Source organism: Loxodonta africana, chromosome 2, assembly GCF_030014295.1.
Source record: "Loxodonta africana isolate mLoxAfr1 chromosome 2, mLoxAfr1.hap2, whole genome shotgun sequence".
Classification (NCBI taxonomy): domain Eukaryota; kingdom Metazoa; phylum Chordata; class Mammalia; order Proboscidea; family Elephantidae; genus Loxodonta; species Loxodonta africana.
This window is the reverse complement of record NC_087343.1, coordinates 163,918,178-163,935,768: the sequence shown is the minus strand read 5'-3', so window position 1 is coordinate 163,935,768 and position 17,591 is coordinate 163,918,178. Positions and strand designations below refer to the sequence as shown.

The 17,591-nt window shown below is 42.8% G+C and overlaps 1 protein-coding gene across 1 annotated transcript in view; it reads right to left on the bottom strand.

Annotated features, from left to right (window-relative positions):
- Positions 1-617: 617 nt before the first annotated feature.
- Positions 618-17,591, bottom strand: part of AFAP1L1 (actin filament associated protein 1 like 1) — an 83,157-nt gene continuing 66,183 nt past the window's right edge. The window contains exons 16-19 of the mRNA XM_023550507.2: positions 13,165-13,329; positions 10,848-11,026; positions 7,253-7,381; positions 618-3,749 (exon numbers count right to left, since the gene is read on the bottom strand). Of these exons, the coding sequence (XP_023406275.2) occupies positions 3,726-3,749; positions 7,253-7,381; positions 10,848-11,026; positions 13,165-13,329 (497 nt within the window). The 3' untranslated portion in view covers positions 618-3,725. The remainder of the gene's footprint in view (positions 3,750-7,252; positions 7,382-10,847; positions 11,027-13,164; positions 13,330-17,591) is intronic.

Sequence of the window (17,591 nt, the reverse complement as noted above, 5' to 3'; positions counted from 1 at the left end):
TAGTGAAGAGAATATTGCGAATAAGGGACTGAAATACAGAAGAAGGTGGGGGTGGGGACAACATGAGATGAGTGGTTAGGCAGGACCGGATAATGTGAGGGATTTAAAAATACTGCTGCCTGAAAACCCCCACCCCACCTCAGCGTTCTTACGTGCTTTTTTCTACGATGCGCTTATTTTCTGACTTACTGTGTTTTTAAATGATGTGTATTGTTTCGTTCGTTTACCCTCACTAGAATGTAAGGTCCATTAGGGCAGAGATTTTGGGGGGAAGTTCATTCTTTGTGAACAGTTGCCTAATAGGTGTTCAAGATTTTTTGTTCAATGAATGAATGAACTTTAGTTACACTCTAATTGCAGTGGGAATGTGTGACAAATCCATGTTTTAGGATCACTTTGGCTGTATGGAGGAGATTGCAGGTGGAGTAGAAAAGAGGCAGAGACAGAAGCTGTTTCAATAGCCCAGTCAAGAGAGGTCTGTATTCTGTCCTGGGGTCACCTAGACCGAGAGACCTTTATAACCACTTTATCTCAAGTAGCCATGTCCAGCACCCTTTTTGTGACCATCTTAGTATTTTACTTGTTTCCTTTTTGTTCTCGCAATTAAGAGTGTGAACTTCATGAGGGTGTCTGTCGTGTCCACGGCTGTGACTCTCGGCATCTAGTATAGTAGGTGCATATAGTAGGTGTTGGTCTTAGCTGTCTTTCAGTTGGCACCCAGCTCATGGCAACTCCATGCACAGCGGCAGCCCTGTGGCTGCTTGGTCCAGCACCATCCTCACAATCCCCATGATTGCTTATGGATCGGACCGTTGTGATCCAGAAGATTTTCATAGGCCGATTTTCCAAGTAGATTGCCCGGCCTTTCTTCCTAACATAGTAGGTAGTCAATAAGTATTAGTTGAATGAATTAATCAAGTTGGACGGTGTCCATGGAGATGGAAAGAAGACAATGAATTCTAACAATTTAGGATGGAAAGCTTACAGGATGTGAAGATGGACTGGTAGTAATTGGGATCCAGGTACTTGGAGTTGCAGGATTAGTTATTGAATAGCCTTTTGGGTCAGTTTTTTTTTTTTAAAACAATGGGAAGTGTGCCCTCAGCATTTTGAATCTTCACTATAGCATGACTTGTTTTTACCATAGTTATTGGTTCAGATCTGTCCTTGTCTGTGAGTTTCATGAGGACAGAGCTGGAGTCTTTGGCATCTTTATATCCCATCCCTGTTTCCTTTTAGCAGGGAGGGATTATGATCCCCTTTTACATATGAGAAAATTGAGACTTAGAGGGGTTGGTGGACCTCCTCAAGCATCCAGTGACACTAGAATTCTGACAGTCCAAATACTTGGCAATGTTGGGAAGGATGGAGCTTCCAATCTACCTCAGAACCGTGAGCCGGTACTTTGAAAAAAAAAAAACACAATCAAAGGAGGCATTTTAAAAAGCAGGAATTGGCATCCTTACCTTAGCCATTTTTGCTTGCATTTGTCTTAGCTGCCCAGGTTGCTTAGCAGCTGCTTAGCTTAGCACAGGTTGCATGCCCTGGTTAGCTTAGGGCCTGATGCATGGTGAGTGCTCAGTAAATGTTAATTATTTACTACTTAGGTCCATATCCTCTCAAAGTGTCTACAAACTGTTGATGGGAAAAGACACTTAACCCCAAAACAACTGCATGAGAAAGAATGTGATACACACTGAGGACATAGTTGGAGTGTTGGGTGCCATTCCAGAATCCACATTTTAGAAAGGAACACTGACAATCCAGAATATGTGAGCTCCTTTTTCCCCTGAAGATACTCAGGTGGAATCTGGATGAAAACCTGTCAGTTATGGGTTGACTGCCTTTTAGCCTTAGTGTCTGTAATTACCATCTAAAAATTATTTCTTCAGTGGAAAGAACACAGGCTTTTGAGTCAGACGTTTCTTATCCAGCTAATTAGCTAATAGGAGGAGCCACTATTAACTGAGCATTGCCTATTTCTCAGACACTGTGCCAGAAGCTTCCTAGGTATTATTTCACTGGGCACCCCTAATATCCTTGAAAATACAATTGTTAACCCTGTTTTCACAGGTGAGGAAAGCAAGGATCAGAGAGATCAAGTGACTTTCACAAGGTCACCCAGCTGTTAAGTGGCAGAGGCAGGGCCCAAACCCAGTGGTCTGGATCCAGGCTCATAACCTCTAAGTCCTCTGCTCAGCCACAGATCAGCCGGGTGATTTTGGTCAGGTTATTTTTCCTGCTCTGGTCTCCAGCTACCTCACCACCACCACCACCACCACCAGCAGCCTTAGAGTTGACTCCGACTTATGGCAATCCCATGTGTGTCAAAGTAAAACCATAAGGTTTTCAATGGCTGATTTTTTCAGAAGTAGATCACAAGGCCTTTTTTTCCCGAGGCACCCCTCTAGGTGGACTTGAACCTCCAACCTCTTGGTTAGCAGTTCAGCATGTTAACAGTTTGTGCCACCCAGGGACTCCTGTAAAACTTCAGGTGGGGTGAAGTATGCAAAGCCTTTAGCAGAGTGTCCAGTGGTGGTTCTGGGATTTCCCTTCTCTCCCCTTGAGCTAGCCTCTGAACTCTTAAATGGTCTTATCTAAATTGGAGGAAATTGTGTTAAAGCCCTATAAGGTGCGTACAGTGTTGAGACAGTAGTGAGTGGCACAGGATGTAAGATTACCCAGGACTTGAGGTTCTTGTTCTCCCTGTAATAGTTATCAAGTGTTTATAAAGAGCTTAGCACCCATGTGGCAGAAATGAGCCACCACCCTCTTGGTTTCCTGATAGTTTTACTTTATAGCAGTTGTGGAAGGACAGGCTGGTATGCCTCCAAGTGCAAGATGAGGACTTCATTAGGATAAAGTCATAAAGAGTGTCACATGGATTTCTACCTGTAGCCCCAGGAGGCTGTGTGTCATATAGAAATAGGTCAAAGGGTTTGACTAACAGCACATGATCTCACCCTACAATGCCTGCAACATCCTGTGGACGTTAGAAACCCAAGCTCCTGTCACTGAGTGTCACTGCAAGGGTAAAATATGCCAGCTATTCAACCTCTTCTTGCCTGCCGCATACTTGGATCTCTGATTTAAAATCACTCAAATATGGAAGATTCCAGTAGCTGTACTCTGCTTAGCTCTAAAGCAGATGAGGAATAATTGAGAATTTGGATGTTTTCTTTAGCTTATGTTCATCCTTAAGGAGGCAGGGGTAGTTCTGTTGATTTTTAAGCTTGTCTTGCCCAGAGGTTGCCAGCAAGGCCCAACGTGAATCCACTTGGCAAAACTGTGATCCTATGACCAAGTCTCATCTCTTTACACTGTACCACTGATGTTTCAGCACTGCCTTCCTTTCCCTTAAGGACTAGGAATGGGATGCTGAGACTAGGGTGGAATGGCTTATTCGCATGTGCTTTCATTTCTTCTTCAGGAGGGAAGGTAAAGACATCTAGCAAAACCTTTACAACCGTGCAAAATTTTTTCTCCCCCAACTCCATTTTCCACCCTCTGCAGTCCTGAGGATGTTCTCCATTTCCCTCTTCTTTTCTCCTCCTTCCCTCCCCGTATCCCCTAAAGCCATGCAGACAATAAAGGCTGGTCTTTTGGTTGCCCAAGAGAGAAGGGAGCTCCTTCCAGTCTTCTCCTGGTGTATCCTTGTAAAAAAGCTTTGCTGCCTTAGATGGACAAGCTCATATCTCCTTTGGGATAAAACCTTCATCCTCTTTCTAGGTCTTCTTCATTTCCCATTCCTGAAGTACAGAAAGACAAGAGAGATCAGTGTTATTGAATATTCTAGTGTGACTTACAGGATAAAAACATTTTCACTGTACCTAATTATATAAAGATCTCCAGGTTAGAGAGCCTTGGGTCCTAGTCTCATTCTTGCTTTCTGTGGCCTTGGGTAAGTCACTTCTTCAATTTGGGCCTCATCTCTAAGGGAGCTTAGAGAGCACAAAGTTTTTCTTTCTCAGACAAGGAAAATGAGCCCAGGAACTGAGAGGAGTGGGGACTGCACCTGACTTCAGTTCTATTCCACAGGAACTTGGGGTGGGGGAGGAGGATGATGGAAAAGAAGCCATAGCAGTTTGGTATGAAGGGGGAGGGCAGACAGCCCACAAGGCTCCATTTCTTCTCCTGGGGCTGCCAAGGAGTTTGAGAGAGATTCTGAAGTTTTGCCCACAGTAAATGGCTTTTTACTCATAAACAATGTATGAAGTTGCCAGCCAGACCTGGAGTTGACAGTGTGAACCAGGGTAGACCGTGATGGTTGGGAAATTCTTGGTGGGAGGATCCTCCTCTCCTCAACTTGCTCCTCTCCCAGTCTTCGCCATCTAAACAGCAATTGCTCAGGGCAATGACCTAGTCATCCTTGATTCCTTTCTTTTCCTCATCCTCCACATCTTCATCAGCAAACCCTTTGGCTCTGCCTCCGAAACCAGCCACTTCCGATCACCTCCACTAAACCCTGTTCATTTCTCACCTAGATTATTATAGCAGTCTTCTAACTGGTCTTTCTCGTTCTCTCACCCATTCTCAGCACAGTAGCCAGAATTATCTTTTAAAAACATAATCTATATCCTACAACTCTTTCCTCAAAACTTTCCAGTGGCTTTCTATTATGTTAGAACAAAATCTAAAGTTCCTCCAATGGCCTACTAGGTTTTAGGTCTGGGATTGCCAAACTATGGCCTGTGTGTCAAGTCTGGCCCATTGCCTGTTTTTGTATAAACCATCAGCTAAGAATAGTTTTTATATTTTTAAATGTTTGGGGAAAAAAATCAAAAGAAGAATACTTCCTGACGTGAAAATTATATGAAATTCAAATGTCAGTGTCCATAAATAAAGTTTTATTGGGACACAGCCTTGCTCATCATTTGTTTATATATTGCCTATGGTTGCTTTCACATTAAACAGTAGAGTTGAGTGATTGCAACAGAGACCGTATAGTCCACAAAGGCTAAAATATTTTCTGCCTGGCCCTTTAAGAAAAAGTTTACTGGCAACTGGTCTAGATGATCTGGTCTGGCTGATTATTCCTCTGATCTCATCTCCTCTAACATTCACCCTTTGCTCCCTCCACTGGTATCACTTGGCTCTTCTTGATGTTCCTTGGATATGTCAAGCTTTGTTCCCTCAAGGACTTGGCACTTGTTCTTCTCTCTGTCTGGACCATCCTTCCCTCAGACACCCACATGGTTCACTCCCTCATACTCCATCCAGGTCTTTGCTTATGTGTCACCTCCTTAGAAAGGTCTTTCCCATCATTGACTAAAACAGCCATCCCCCACCCACATCACTTTCTCCTCTTATTCTGTTTTATTTTCTTCAAAACTACCTAATATTATATCCTATATTTACGTTTATTTATAATCTTGGCTTCTCAACTAGAATATAAACTATATTGTAAGGAAAGGATTTTGTTTTGTTCCTTATTATGTAACCAGAACCTAGAATAAGACTTGACATACAGTAAGTACTCAATAAATATTTGTTGAATGACTAAATGAAGGAAAGAATAAAGGTTCTTCCTTCTGTGGCTCTGAAAGTCAACAATTCCAGCCTGATGATTAAGCTCTAGCCTAGAGAGAGAGCCTTCAATTTTAAAAGTTGGGTCTGGTATAATCCTAGGCAAATTGGCAAGTGTTCACCAAGTAATGTTGCCATGAAGGTCATAAATAGCTGTCCTTTAAGTATATTATGATACACAATTTCAGGTTATGACATGATCAGGCCCTGCCTAGCTCTTCACCCTCAACTCACTCTACTCTTCCTTTCTGTCACTCCGCCCCAGCCACTTTGGGCTCGGCTCTGCCCATCAGACAACTCTAGAGCCTTTGCATTTCCCGTTCTCTCTTCCTGGAATGCTTTTGCCTCAGATCTTCTCATGGCTGGTCCTTCTCACTGCTCAGGTCTCTGCTCAGGGAACCGTTCCTTGACCGCTTTATCTATTGCTCCAACGCTGCCGCTAGTTGCTCTTTCTTGTTATATTTTCTTTGTAGCATGTATTGCTTTCTGAAATTATCTCTTTACATTAATTGGGCACTTATGTATTATCTGTCTCCCTTTGCTAGGATGGAAACTTCTTGAGAGCTTGAACCTTGTGTGTCTTGTTCATTGCTCTACCCCACCCGTTGAACTTCAGTCTCCTTATCTGTGAAATGGGGCTAATGACGCTCGCTTTGCCCAGCTATTGCAAAGATGAAATGAAAGAACATGAAACTGTTTAGCAAAGTGCCAGAATTTGGAAGGTGCTTAATGTATTTCTTGAATGAATAAATGGGGAATTTTCTACCCCTTCAAATAGGATGTTTACCCTTTTATTTTAAATAAAGGTTAATTTCATGTTTTATCTTTAAAAAGAAGAGATTACTCCTTAAAAATTCATCAGTCTCCATATTTCTTGGCCTAGAGTTCAGGTTCTTCTCTATCAGACTATCTTTTCAGTCTCATCTCCTACCAGTTTTTCAGACATTCTGTATTGGTCTCAGCAGCAACTGCAGCGAAGGGTGGATTATTGAGCATTCTTGATGTGTTAGATATTTGTTTCTCAGGTCCGTACTCCCTTATCTTCAATTCTATAGTCGAAAAAGCTCTGAAACCAAAAGTTTTCTCAACTATTTTGGAATAAACTCATTTGGCAGCAAAACCTGATCTGAACTGACATGAGGCTATTTATAAGATTTATTTATTCCATGTGGTGTGAATAGTCATGCCTTGCCACAGAAATGTTAACATGTTGGCTTACAGTGTGCCATGTGAGAACTTGTTGGGATGTGTCAACATATTTAGTTTATGTCCCATATTACTATACAAAAATTTAAAAGGTTCTGGAACACCATGGGCCCAAAGAGTTACAAAGGGACTGTGGACCAGTTTCATGGACAGAGCCCCGGAAGTAGGCTCGGAAGAGGTGAGTCTGCATCTCAGCTCTCTCAAGGATGCCCTGTGTAACCCGGGGCAGGTCCTTCACCTCCTGTGCTTCAGTTTCCTTACCTATGAAATGGGGACTTTCTTGTCTCAAAACACATTGCAAACCAGCTTGTTAGGACTAGGTGTTAAAAAAAGGAGTAAACAGATTTTGAATGAGGTCTGAGGGTATTCCCCTCTGAGCAAAGTTCATGAGTTTTACTGCGTGGATGTTCTGGCGATTCTCTGCTTTTCTCAACAGCTGCTTTTTTTGTTTCTTGGTGAGTTTCCATATAAAAGAGGATTCCAAATCTCTGAATTGTGATCAGCTGAGCTGATGCTGTACCTTGGCTTTCTGCAGCACCCTGCCTTGGTTGGAGGTTACGATGGATGGGCTCCTCTTCCTCAGCTCGGAAACACAGTTGACAGGAAGAGGTTGCTCTGGCACGTTGTCCTGGGGTTTATTTGCAGTCTCCTGTTGATGGCAAGAAACAGTTACATAGTTGAGGTCTATCATTATCTACCTACACCCAGTTTGCCCTCAAAAGAATTAGAAACCCTGTAGCTGTCAAGTCGATTCCAAGTCATAGTGACACTAGAGGACAGAGTAGAACTGCCCCATAGGGTTTCCAAGGAGCGACTGGTGGATCCGAACTGCCGGTCTTCTGGTTATCAGCTGAGTTCTTAACCTCGGTGCCACCAGGGCTTCAAAAGAATGAGAGCAATTTAAAATAGAAGGCACTACACAAACATGCCAGCATCAAGCAGGGCGAGGGGAGGAAGAAAAGTGAGAGCCTTGAAATAACATAACAGTTAACTTTACTCAACCCTTACTATGCACCAGGCATTGCACTGATTGGCTTATTTAAGCTTTTCAACAAATCTATGAAGTAGGTACTATTATTAGTCATTCTGCTTTACAGATGAAGAAACCAAAGCTTGGAGAGATCAAGTCATTTGTTCAGGACCACATTGTAGGTGGGGACGCCAGGATTCAAACCCCACGTCTCTCTCTCTTACCCTCTGTGCTGTATTTCTTACCATTGTCTACACTGCCTTAATCCCTTAAATTTCCCTTAATTGCTTAGTACCTTACTGGATGTAGTTCTTTAAGTGTGATATCTTAATAATAAGATTGTGGGGCAGTTAGAGAAGACTCCTCTTTAGCTCCAAAGGGAATCAAAAAGATCAAAAGTGGAGAGAAAAGCACTTTAGAATGGGAATGTCAGTACATGCTGATGGGAAGGAACTGAGCTGGGGTGCATGAACCTGGTTCTAGCTCCCCCACCAACCCTCTGTGACCCTGGGAAGTTGTTTTGTCCCTGGCCCCCATGTTTCTCATCTGTAAAATGAGGGGGCAAACTTCCCATGGAACGTGTATTGGGTTGAATAGTGTCCTCCCCAAATTCACATCCTCCTGGAAATTCAGAATGTGACCTTATCTGGAAAAAGGTCTTTGCAGATGTAATAAGGAGCCCTGGTGGCGCAATGGTGGTGCAATAGTTAAGCACTCAGCTGCTAACCAAAAGGTTGGTGGTTCCAACCCACTAACTGCTCTGTGGAAGAAAGATGTTGCAGTATACTTCCGTAAGATTACAGCCTTGGAAACCCTATGGGGCAGTTCTACCCTGTCCCGTAGGGTTGCAATGAGTCGGAATCTATGGCAACGGGTATGTATGTGTGCAGATGTAATTAGCTAAGGATCTTGAGATGAGATCATCCAGGATTTAAGGTGGGCCTTAAATTCAATAACTGGTGTCCTTCTAAGAAGAGGAAAGGGCATAGAGAGACACACAGAGAAGAAGGCCATGTGAAAGGATGTAGGTAGAGACTGGAGTTAAGCTGCCATAAAGTGAGGAACTCTTGGGGCCATCAGGAGCTGGAAGAGTCAAGGAAGAATTCATCCCTAGAGCCTTCAGGGGGAGTGTGGTTCAGCTGACACCTTGAATTCTAGCCTCCAGAACCGTGGGACAATATATTTCTGTTGTCTTAAGCCACCCAGTTTGTGGCAATTTGTTATGGCAGCACTAGGAAACTAACATGGGGAGGAAATGTAGGGGCGTAAGAAACAGTGCCAACTTCAGTCATCGGGTGTGGTTTGACCTGGCATGGGGACCTTTAAGAACAATAATACAGCTCCCAAGGTCACCTGATACTTATTGGACAAGTTGCTTCACCTCTTTGAGTCTCAATTTCTTCTCCGAAAGCAGAGAAACTGGATTTATTTACTCAACAAATGATTATTACATTCCTACTATTTTTCAGACTCTGTAAAGGACTAGGGATACGCTGGTAAACAAAACACAGTTCAATTTTTAATAAAAATACAGTCTAGCTGGGAAGACAGACATTAGCTAAGTAAGGACACAAATACACATATATTTGCAAATTATGGTTAAGTGCTATGAGGAAGAATAACAGACGGGACTATTGGTAATTTCACCAGTGGTTCTCATCTAGGGGAATCCTCTGGGGCACATCTGGTAACATCTGGAGATGTTGCCAACCATTTAGAGGCGGTTTGCTACTGGCATCTAGTGGGTAGAAGCCAGGGATGCTACCAACCATTCTACAATGCATGTGGCCCAAAACCTGTTGCTGTCGAGCTGATTCTGACTCATAGCGACCCTAGAGGACAGAGTATAACTGCCCCATAGGATTTCCAAAGCTGTAATCTTTATGGAGGCACACTGCCACATCTTTCTCCTGTGGAGTGGCTGGTGGGTTCAAACTGCCAACTTTTCAATTAGCAACTGAGCGCTTAACCAGTGCACCACCAGGGTGGCTTAATGCACATGACAGCTCCCCACAATAAAGAATTATCTGGCCCACAGACTTACTGGACTGACAGACACTGGATGAACCCACGAGACTATCGCCCTGAGATACTCTTTAAACTTGAACTCAAGCTACTCCCAGAGGTCACCTTTCAGCCAAATGAAAGATTCGCCCATAAAATAAATAATATCACCTGTGAGTACTACGCTCTTCAAAATAATCTTCTAGATGATACCAAATGGTTAACATTTACCCTAGAGCAAAGATGAGAAGGCTGCGGAGACAGGGAAGCTAGATTAATGGAAAAAGAACAACCAAAATGGAAATAATGAGAATGCTGATAGACTGCGAAGAATGTAACCAATGTCACTGAACAATATGTACAGAAATTGTTAAATAAGAACCTAATTTCCTGTGTAACCTCTCACCAAACACACACACGCACACACACACACACACACAAAAGAATTATCTGGCCTCAAATGTCAATAATGCTTGAGTCAGGGAAGTCCTCTCTGAAAAATTCCATTCAAGCTGAGAGTATCTACCTTGCAGAGTTGGTGGGAGGCTAAGAGGTGATGGATGCTAAGCCATGAGCACACAGCCTGGGTCCCTATGGATCCCAGGAGAGGGCATGTTCCACGGTGGTTAATAGCATGGCTCTGGAGTCAGACTGCCTGAGTTTGGAATTCTGTCTCCCACTTAGCAAGTCACTCAACAGCAAGTCTGAGTCTGTTTCCTTATCTATCAAATCGGGTTGATACACATAGTGTACTACCTCAAAAGACTGCTGTAAAGATTGTGTGAGATAATACAGGTTAAAACGCCATACTGGCATACAGTAATCAATCAATACAAGTTTGTTATTCTTATTTGACATATAGTAGCTATTATTATCATCAGTAACTTTAGGACCACTTCTAAGATCACCTTCAGGTTAAAAAGTCAACAGTGTACTGCCATGGAGAGAACACAGCCTCAAGAATCAAGAGTCCCCTTCCTAGCCATGCTGCCTGTGGCATGCCCCTGAACCTACTTGGGTCTGTCTTCTCGTTTCTAAGTGAGCATACCGCCTCCCCACAAAGAATGATCATGATGGAGAGCTGCTGCAAAAAAAGGGATTAAGGAGCAGCTGCTGCAGGTGTAGGAGAGCGTGGACTCACCCCACTCTTGTTCTTGCTGGTCACGGAGAGCCCCAGGGCTGGACCCCCGGCCAGGGACTGCTGTAAGCGCTCTTTCACTGCCACGAGCCGCAGCTCCAGGTCGATCCGGCGCTCCTCCTTCTCCCGGCACTGAGCTTCCAGGGTGGCCACAGCCTCCTCCAGAGCCTTTAACTTTGCTCCTGTTTACAAAGACATTGATGAGAGGCAGCTGAGCTGGGCCTGAAGTGTCACGGAGCCTGGCAGAACTTCAGGTTCCTGTCTTTCCCTCCTGGAGGGCCTTTCCAGCCCCTCAGACCTGGTGAAGAGATGGACTTTGGGCTGGGCTTCCAGCTCCATTCTGGGTGGTATGGCTTTTACTTGCCTGGTACTCATTTCCCGATCTTCTGGAAGTAGCACCCTGATCTTCCATTGGGAAACCTGTTTCCCCTCTCATTCCCACTAGTTATGGTGGGGCTGACTCCACTCCTGGTCCAAGGGGTTGGCGCGTAACTTAGGCCTGGCCAATAATCATATTTCACCTTCTGGCCACAGCGATTGGTTTAGGGATCAAAGTTGGGCAAACCAGGGTGAATCCTCAGGATTTTGTGAGGGCTGTTGGGAAGTGAAGTTCTCTCTGCTAGAGTGGCTAAGAAGACTAAGTACGGAAGGGCTAGAGCTGAGCAGCCATTATGCCACCATGAGAAGAGAGAATGGAACCAACACAGAGGAAAGCAGAAGCAGCAGTTTGAGAAATAAACTTCCTAGTGGCATGATTCAAGTCCCTGGATCTCATGCTACCTCATCTCTAATTTTTCGGTTATACTTTCCTTCTTGTCATTTCTAAGCCAGTTTGACTTTGGTTTCTGTTACTTGTAACCAAGAGTTATAATATGGGGCTCTTTCTAGACCAGGGGTTCCTACAAGGACTTTGCTGCTTGTTCAGTTTAATCCAAGAAACCTGTACTAGCACCTTCTTTGTGGCAAGTGCTATGTTGGGTTTTGCCAGGTTTAGAAAATGAGTCAGTTCCATTCTTTTCAGAGGGAGGCTGTACTAGAAGGTTTTGTAGTGATGGTGGATTCTTTACTTTCATGCATTCATTCACGTATTTATTCAATAAATACTTATTGAGCGGTTACTATGTGCCAGGCATTCTTCTAGGTCCTTGGTGATATATCAGTAAATAAAACAGACAAGGATCCTTGCTATTATAGAACTGATATTCTCGTGTGTGTACGGAAGAGGCAAACAATAAGTAATAATAGTAAATATAATATAGGTAATATAATATGTTTCAAAGTGATAAGTGCTTTAGAAAAAAGAAAAAGTTGAGCAGGGTAAGGAGGGGGGTAGTCAGCCTGCTCCATATCCTGGTTATTTATATTGAAACCAAGTGGTTTTTCTGTGTCCCGTTCCCATTAATTCTGTTTCTGGACCACACAGAACAAGTTTCATACTTTAAACCCAAAGTTCTCAATCTGAGGCTCATAGATTCTTGGGCAGTCCAGAGACAGGCTCCAGGGGGCACGTGAACTCTTGAAATTGTTTGCAACGCTGTGAACTGTGGTGCTGTTTCCTAGGAAAGGGACAATAGGTTCCATCAGATTGTCATAGGGCTATGTGATCTTGGACACATTCTGTAAGGACAGGACTTCTGTTCTCTCCTGCACGTGGAGAAACCTCAGGCCAAAAGTGGGCTGAACTGCAGTTATAGAGAGAACTCAAAGGAAACAAGCAGAAAATGAGGTGGAGGGCCCCCAGAGCAGGCAGGGTCTGCTGCATTCTCTCTTCTCATGGTGGCACAATGGCTGCACAGCTCTAGCCCTTCCTTCCTCAATCTTCTCAGCCAGCATGGCCCAGGATTTCAGAAAAGGATCATGAGAAAGTATGGGGTTACAGAGCGGTGGCAGTCACCGTCCATCATTCCCCGGCAGCTGGACCAGTGTCTCACACACAGTCAAGTGTTCAGTAAACATCTGTGAATGAATGAATGTGAGGTTCATATTGGTATCCTTTATTTCCTTGATTCTAAGACACACTTCTGTTTTTCGCATTTTAACATTTCTAAAATCAGGTTGTGTATTACTACAATAAACGTACACATTATCATGATGCCTTTTTCATCCTCTTGCCCCAAAGCAGTTATTAAATTAATGGCACTTCCTTTAATTGGAGGGATGATGATGATGTTGCTGAAGAGGAGGAAGAAGAAGAAGAGAAGCCAAGCTCTCCTGGGTAAGACACTGGGTGACCTATGCAAGAGACTTCTCCTTGCTGTGCCAAGGGAGGCGCCAAGGCTCAGCTACCTGCCAGTGCTCAGAACCACACCCACGGAAGTACCTGGGTTGCTCCGAATGGCCTCCTTCAGCTCCCTCTTCTCCTGCCGCAGTGCCATCAGCTCTGTCCGGATTGTCTCTTTCTCTTTCTCTAGCTTCTCTTTTTCTACCAGGTACCTCCGAGCATCCTCCTCAGCTCGGTTCTTGCCGTACTTGTATTGATTGGCACCTGTAGAGATGCAGGGAAGAAAAGAGCCCTCAGTTCTGACCTCTAGTATGGGTACTTGGGTGTCTCAGCTTTTTTCTCAGCCTCAACTTCTTCATCCATAAAATGGGAATGTTTAGATCTATACCAGTGCGAATCCTCTACAGAAATAAGTCGCAAAGGGGGAGGGGCAGTACAGCCCAAGGAGCAAGGGCTTTGGAACCCAACAGACCAAGGTTTGCATTCTCTTTTGCCGTTTACAGGTTTTGTGACATCAGGCAAAGGTGAATGGTGGTGTTTTTGTGTCTTTTCTCCTAGGTCTTGGTTTCCTCATTCGTAAGTGTGAATACTGATAAAATTTAGGGTTGTGTTTAAAAGGTTTAAATGAGATAATTCACGAAAAGTGCTTAGTGTGTGTCTGGGCCAATAGTAAGTGCTTAGTAAATGTTAGATAATAATAACATAATAAAACAAATTTTGTGATGTATAACATCTTGGCTTTAAAAAGGCATGTTGTATAGTCAACTTTCAGTTATACATAAGGCTAAAGTCAGGCATCACCAATTTTATTACTGGGGAAAGGGTGTGGGAGGGAGAAGCCAAGCAGCCTACTGTAGGTTCTACATTATGGAGGACAATAACAACAAATAAGTATGACAAAAATTTATTGAGCATTTCCTACATGCCAGGCACTACATGCTAAGCCATTTACATGCATTCTCATTTAATCTTCACAATAACTTTCTATCACTAGTTCTATTTTATTGTTGAGGAAACCAAGGCTCAGAGAGGTCAGAGTCAGGGCCTTATATAAAGTCCCACTACTAATGGTGGGAAAGCCAATGTTGGAACCCATGTCTGTCTGACTCCAGGGTCCACACAATGCAATACTGCTCTAGCTAGGTCAAGACCAGAATCCAACCCTGCAGGGAAAGGTGTCTGCTACAGCCAGCCACACATCTTGATGGATTGTGGGGTGAATCCCAAGGTCCGCCGACAACTAGGGGTTTTATCAACCTCAGGATCAGGGGCTTCTTGTCTTTCTAGTTCTTGTGTGAGTCCTTGCAGAATTTGTTTCCTATCACAACTAACCTGCATTGCAAACCTGATCATAAATACGTACGGGGAGTGTCTTAGATTCTTTGTGCAGGTGTAACAGAAATACCACAAGTGGGTGGCTTTAATGGACCGAAATTTATTTTCATACACTTGGGAGGCCAGAAGCCCGAATTCAGGGCACCAGCTCTAGGGGAAGGCTCTCTCTGTCTGCTCCGGGGGAGATCTTTGTCTTAGCTTCCCCAGCCCAGGCATTCCTCAGTTCCTTGGTGATCTCCATGGGCATCTATCTTTCTTCAGTTTGTGCTCGCTCGCTTCTGTGCCTAATCTCCTCTTTGTATATCTCCGAATGATTAGGTTTAAGATACAACATAAACTTATATGGCCTAATAAACAAAACAAACAAAACCTTATTCACAAATGGGGTTATATCCTCAGGTATAGGAGTTAGGATTCCAGCAAATATTTTTGGGGAGACACAATTCAATCCGTAACTGGTGGCAAGAGAGTGGGTCCCATAATTTCCCCAACTTCCCAATACACAATGACATCCCAGGGGAATTGGCTCCTATATTTTTGGATCTTTTAGACTAGTTTTAAAAAAAAAAAAGGTAGACAAACAAAGGGTCTTTGATATTTATTGTATCAAATGAGGACCTTAAAACCCTCCAACTGCCACCTAGTCCCTTTATTTTATAAAATAAATGCTATTTGAATATCCCCAGGGTACAAAGGGCATAAGCACAAGATAAAACAGAGTATTTATGTTTAACAGATTTAACTCTATGGGAAAACCCAGTGACTGTCCTTATTTTTCTTATTTCACTGCAGATGAATGAAAATTTCCTTAGTGACCAGACTAGCAAGTGGACTTACCTTTGGGAACCACTAGGCAGCCCTGGTAGCACAATGGTTAAGCGCTGAGCTGCTAACTGAAAGGTTGTTAGTTCTAACCCATCCAGGGTTTCTGTGGGAGAAAAGACCTGGCAATCTACTCCAGTAAAGATTATAGCCTTGGAAACCCTATGGGGCAGTTTTACTCTGTCCTATAGAGCTACGTCTGCTAACCAAAAGGTTGGCAGTTCGAATCCAACAGGTGCTTCTTGGAAACTCTATGGGGGCAGTTCTACTCTGTCCTATAGAGTTGCTATGAGTCTGAATCCACGTGATGGCACAGGACAACAACCCTGGCTTGCTTCAGTGTGTCAGAACCACGGATGACAGCTTATCCTACACCCTACTGCGTAATACTTGTCACTCAAATGGTGAAGAAGCAAACTTGATGGTCCGTTATGGGTAAGCTGAGGGGAGCTATAATTCTGTGGATCTCATAGCATTAGTGATAAAATATTTTCTTCAGAACGTCTCAAAGACCTTCCAGAAAATTAGGGTTTCCCTGAGATACACAGAAACTTTTAGCATCCAAGTTACTAATATATTGGGGAAGCCTTAGAGAAGACGACATTGGAAAGAAGCGAATGCCTTAAACCTAAGTTTGGATCAACTTCCTAAGGTGAAGGGACTAGAGAAAGACTGCTGGGTCTGAGATGTTAAGACTCCAGAACTAAGAGACAGGAAACCTGGTTTCTCACCACAGAACTGTCACTGACTACTCTGTGACTGTGACAGTGTTATGGATTGAATTGTGCCCCCCAAATACGTGTTGTAAATCCTAACCTCTGACTGTGGTTAGATCATCACTTGGGAATGGGTTATCTTTGTTACGTTAATGAGGCAGTATCAGTGTAGGTTGTATCTTGAGTCAATCTCTTTTGAGATATAAAAGATATTAAACAAGTGAACAGAACAGAGATGGGGGAAGAGAGATGCCAAGCCACATGAAGATCACCCAAGAGCAGAAGCTCAGAAGAGACAAGGACCTTACTCCAGAGCCAAAAGAGGGAGAAAGCCTTCCCCTAGAGTCAGCACCCTGAATTCAGACTTCCAGCCGCCTAAACAGTGGGAAAATTAATTTCTGTTTGTTAAAGCCATCCACTTGTGGTATTTCTGTTATAGCAGCAGACATACCTAAGACATACCTATACTAAGACAGATAGCCAGCCTCCAATATGGCTCATGAGTCTTCTTTTTTTTTTAATATAGTGGTTTAATTGAAATACAATTCACATACCATACAATCTACCCATTTAAAGTATACAATTCAATAGTTTTTAGTATATTCACAGAGTTGCGCAACCATCATCACAATACATTTTAGAACAGTTTGATCATCCCAAAAAGAAACCCCATACCCATTAGTCAGTCACTCCCCTGACTTCCCCCAGCCCTATGTAATCACTAATGTACTATCTGTTCCTATGTATTTGCCTATTCTGCATGTTTGTATAAATGGAATCGTAAAATATGTGGGCTTTCGTGACTGGTTTCTTTTGCTTAGCGTAATGTTTCAAGGTTTATCCATGTTGTAGCCAATATAATACTTCATTTCTGAATAATACTCCATTGTATGGATATATCACACTGTTTATCCATTCATGATTTGATGGACATTTGGATTGTTTGCACTTTTGAGTCAATATGAAAACGGTTGGTATGAACATTTGTGTTCAAGTTTTTGTGTAGACATACCTTTTCATTTCTCTTGGGTGTATACCTAAAAGGGGAATTAATGGGTCATATGGTAAAAAAAAAAAAATTTTATGGTAACTATGTTTAATCTTTTGAGTAACTGTACACTGCCAGAGTGTTTTCTAAAGTGGCTGTACCATTTTATAGTTCTCAAAACTGAATTAGGGTTCCAATTTCCATTCTTGCCAACACTTGTTATTGTCTTTTTGATTATAGCCATTCTAGTGAGCATGAAGTAGTATATCATTGTGGTTTTAATTTGCATTTTCCTGATGGTTAATGATGTTAGCACTTATTAGCCATTTGTATATCTTTTTTGGAGAAATGTCTATTGCTATCCTTTGCTCGTTTTTTTAATTGAGTTACTTGACTTCTTATTGTGTTGTAAGAGTTCCTTATATAGTCTAGATACAAGTTCCTTATTGCATATGTGATTTTCAAATATTTTTTCCCATTCTGTGGGTTATCTTTTCATTTTCTTCATGATTTCCCTTGAAGCACAAAAGCTTTTAATTTTGATGAAGTCCAATTTATCTATTCTTTCTTTAGTTGCTTGTGTTTTTGGTGTCACAGCTAAGAAGGGTTTGCTGAACCCAGTCATGGCTATATACGTCTATATTTTCTTATAAGAGTTTTAAAGT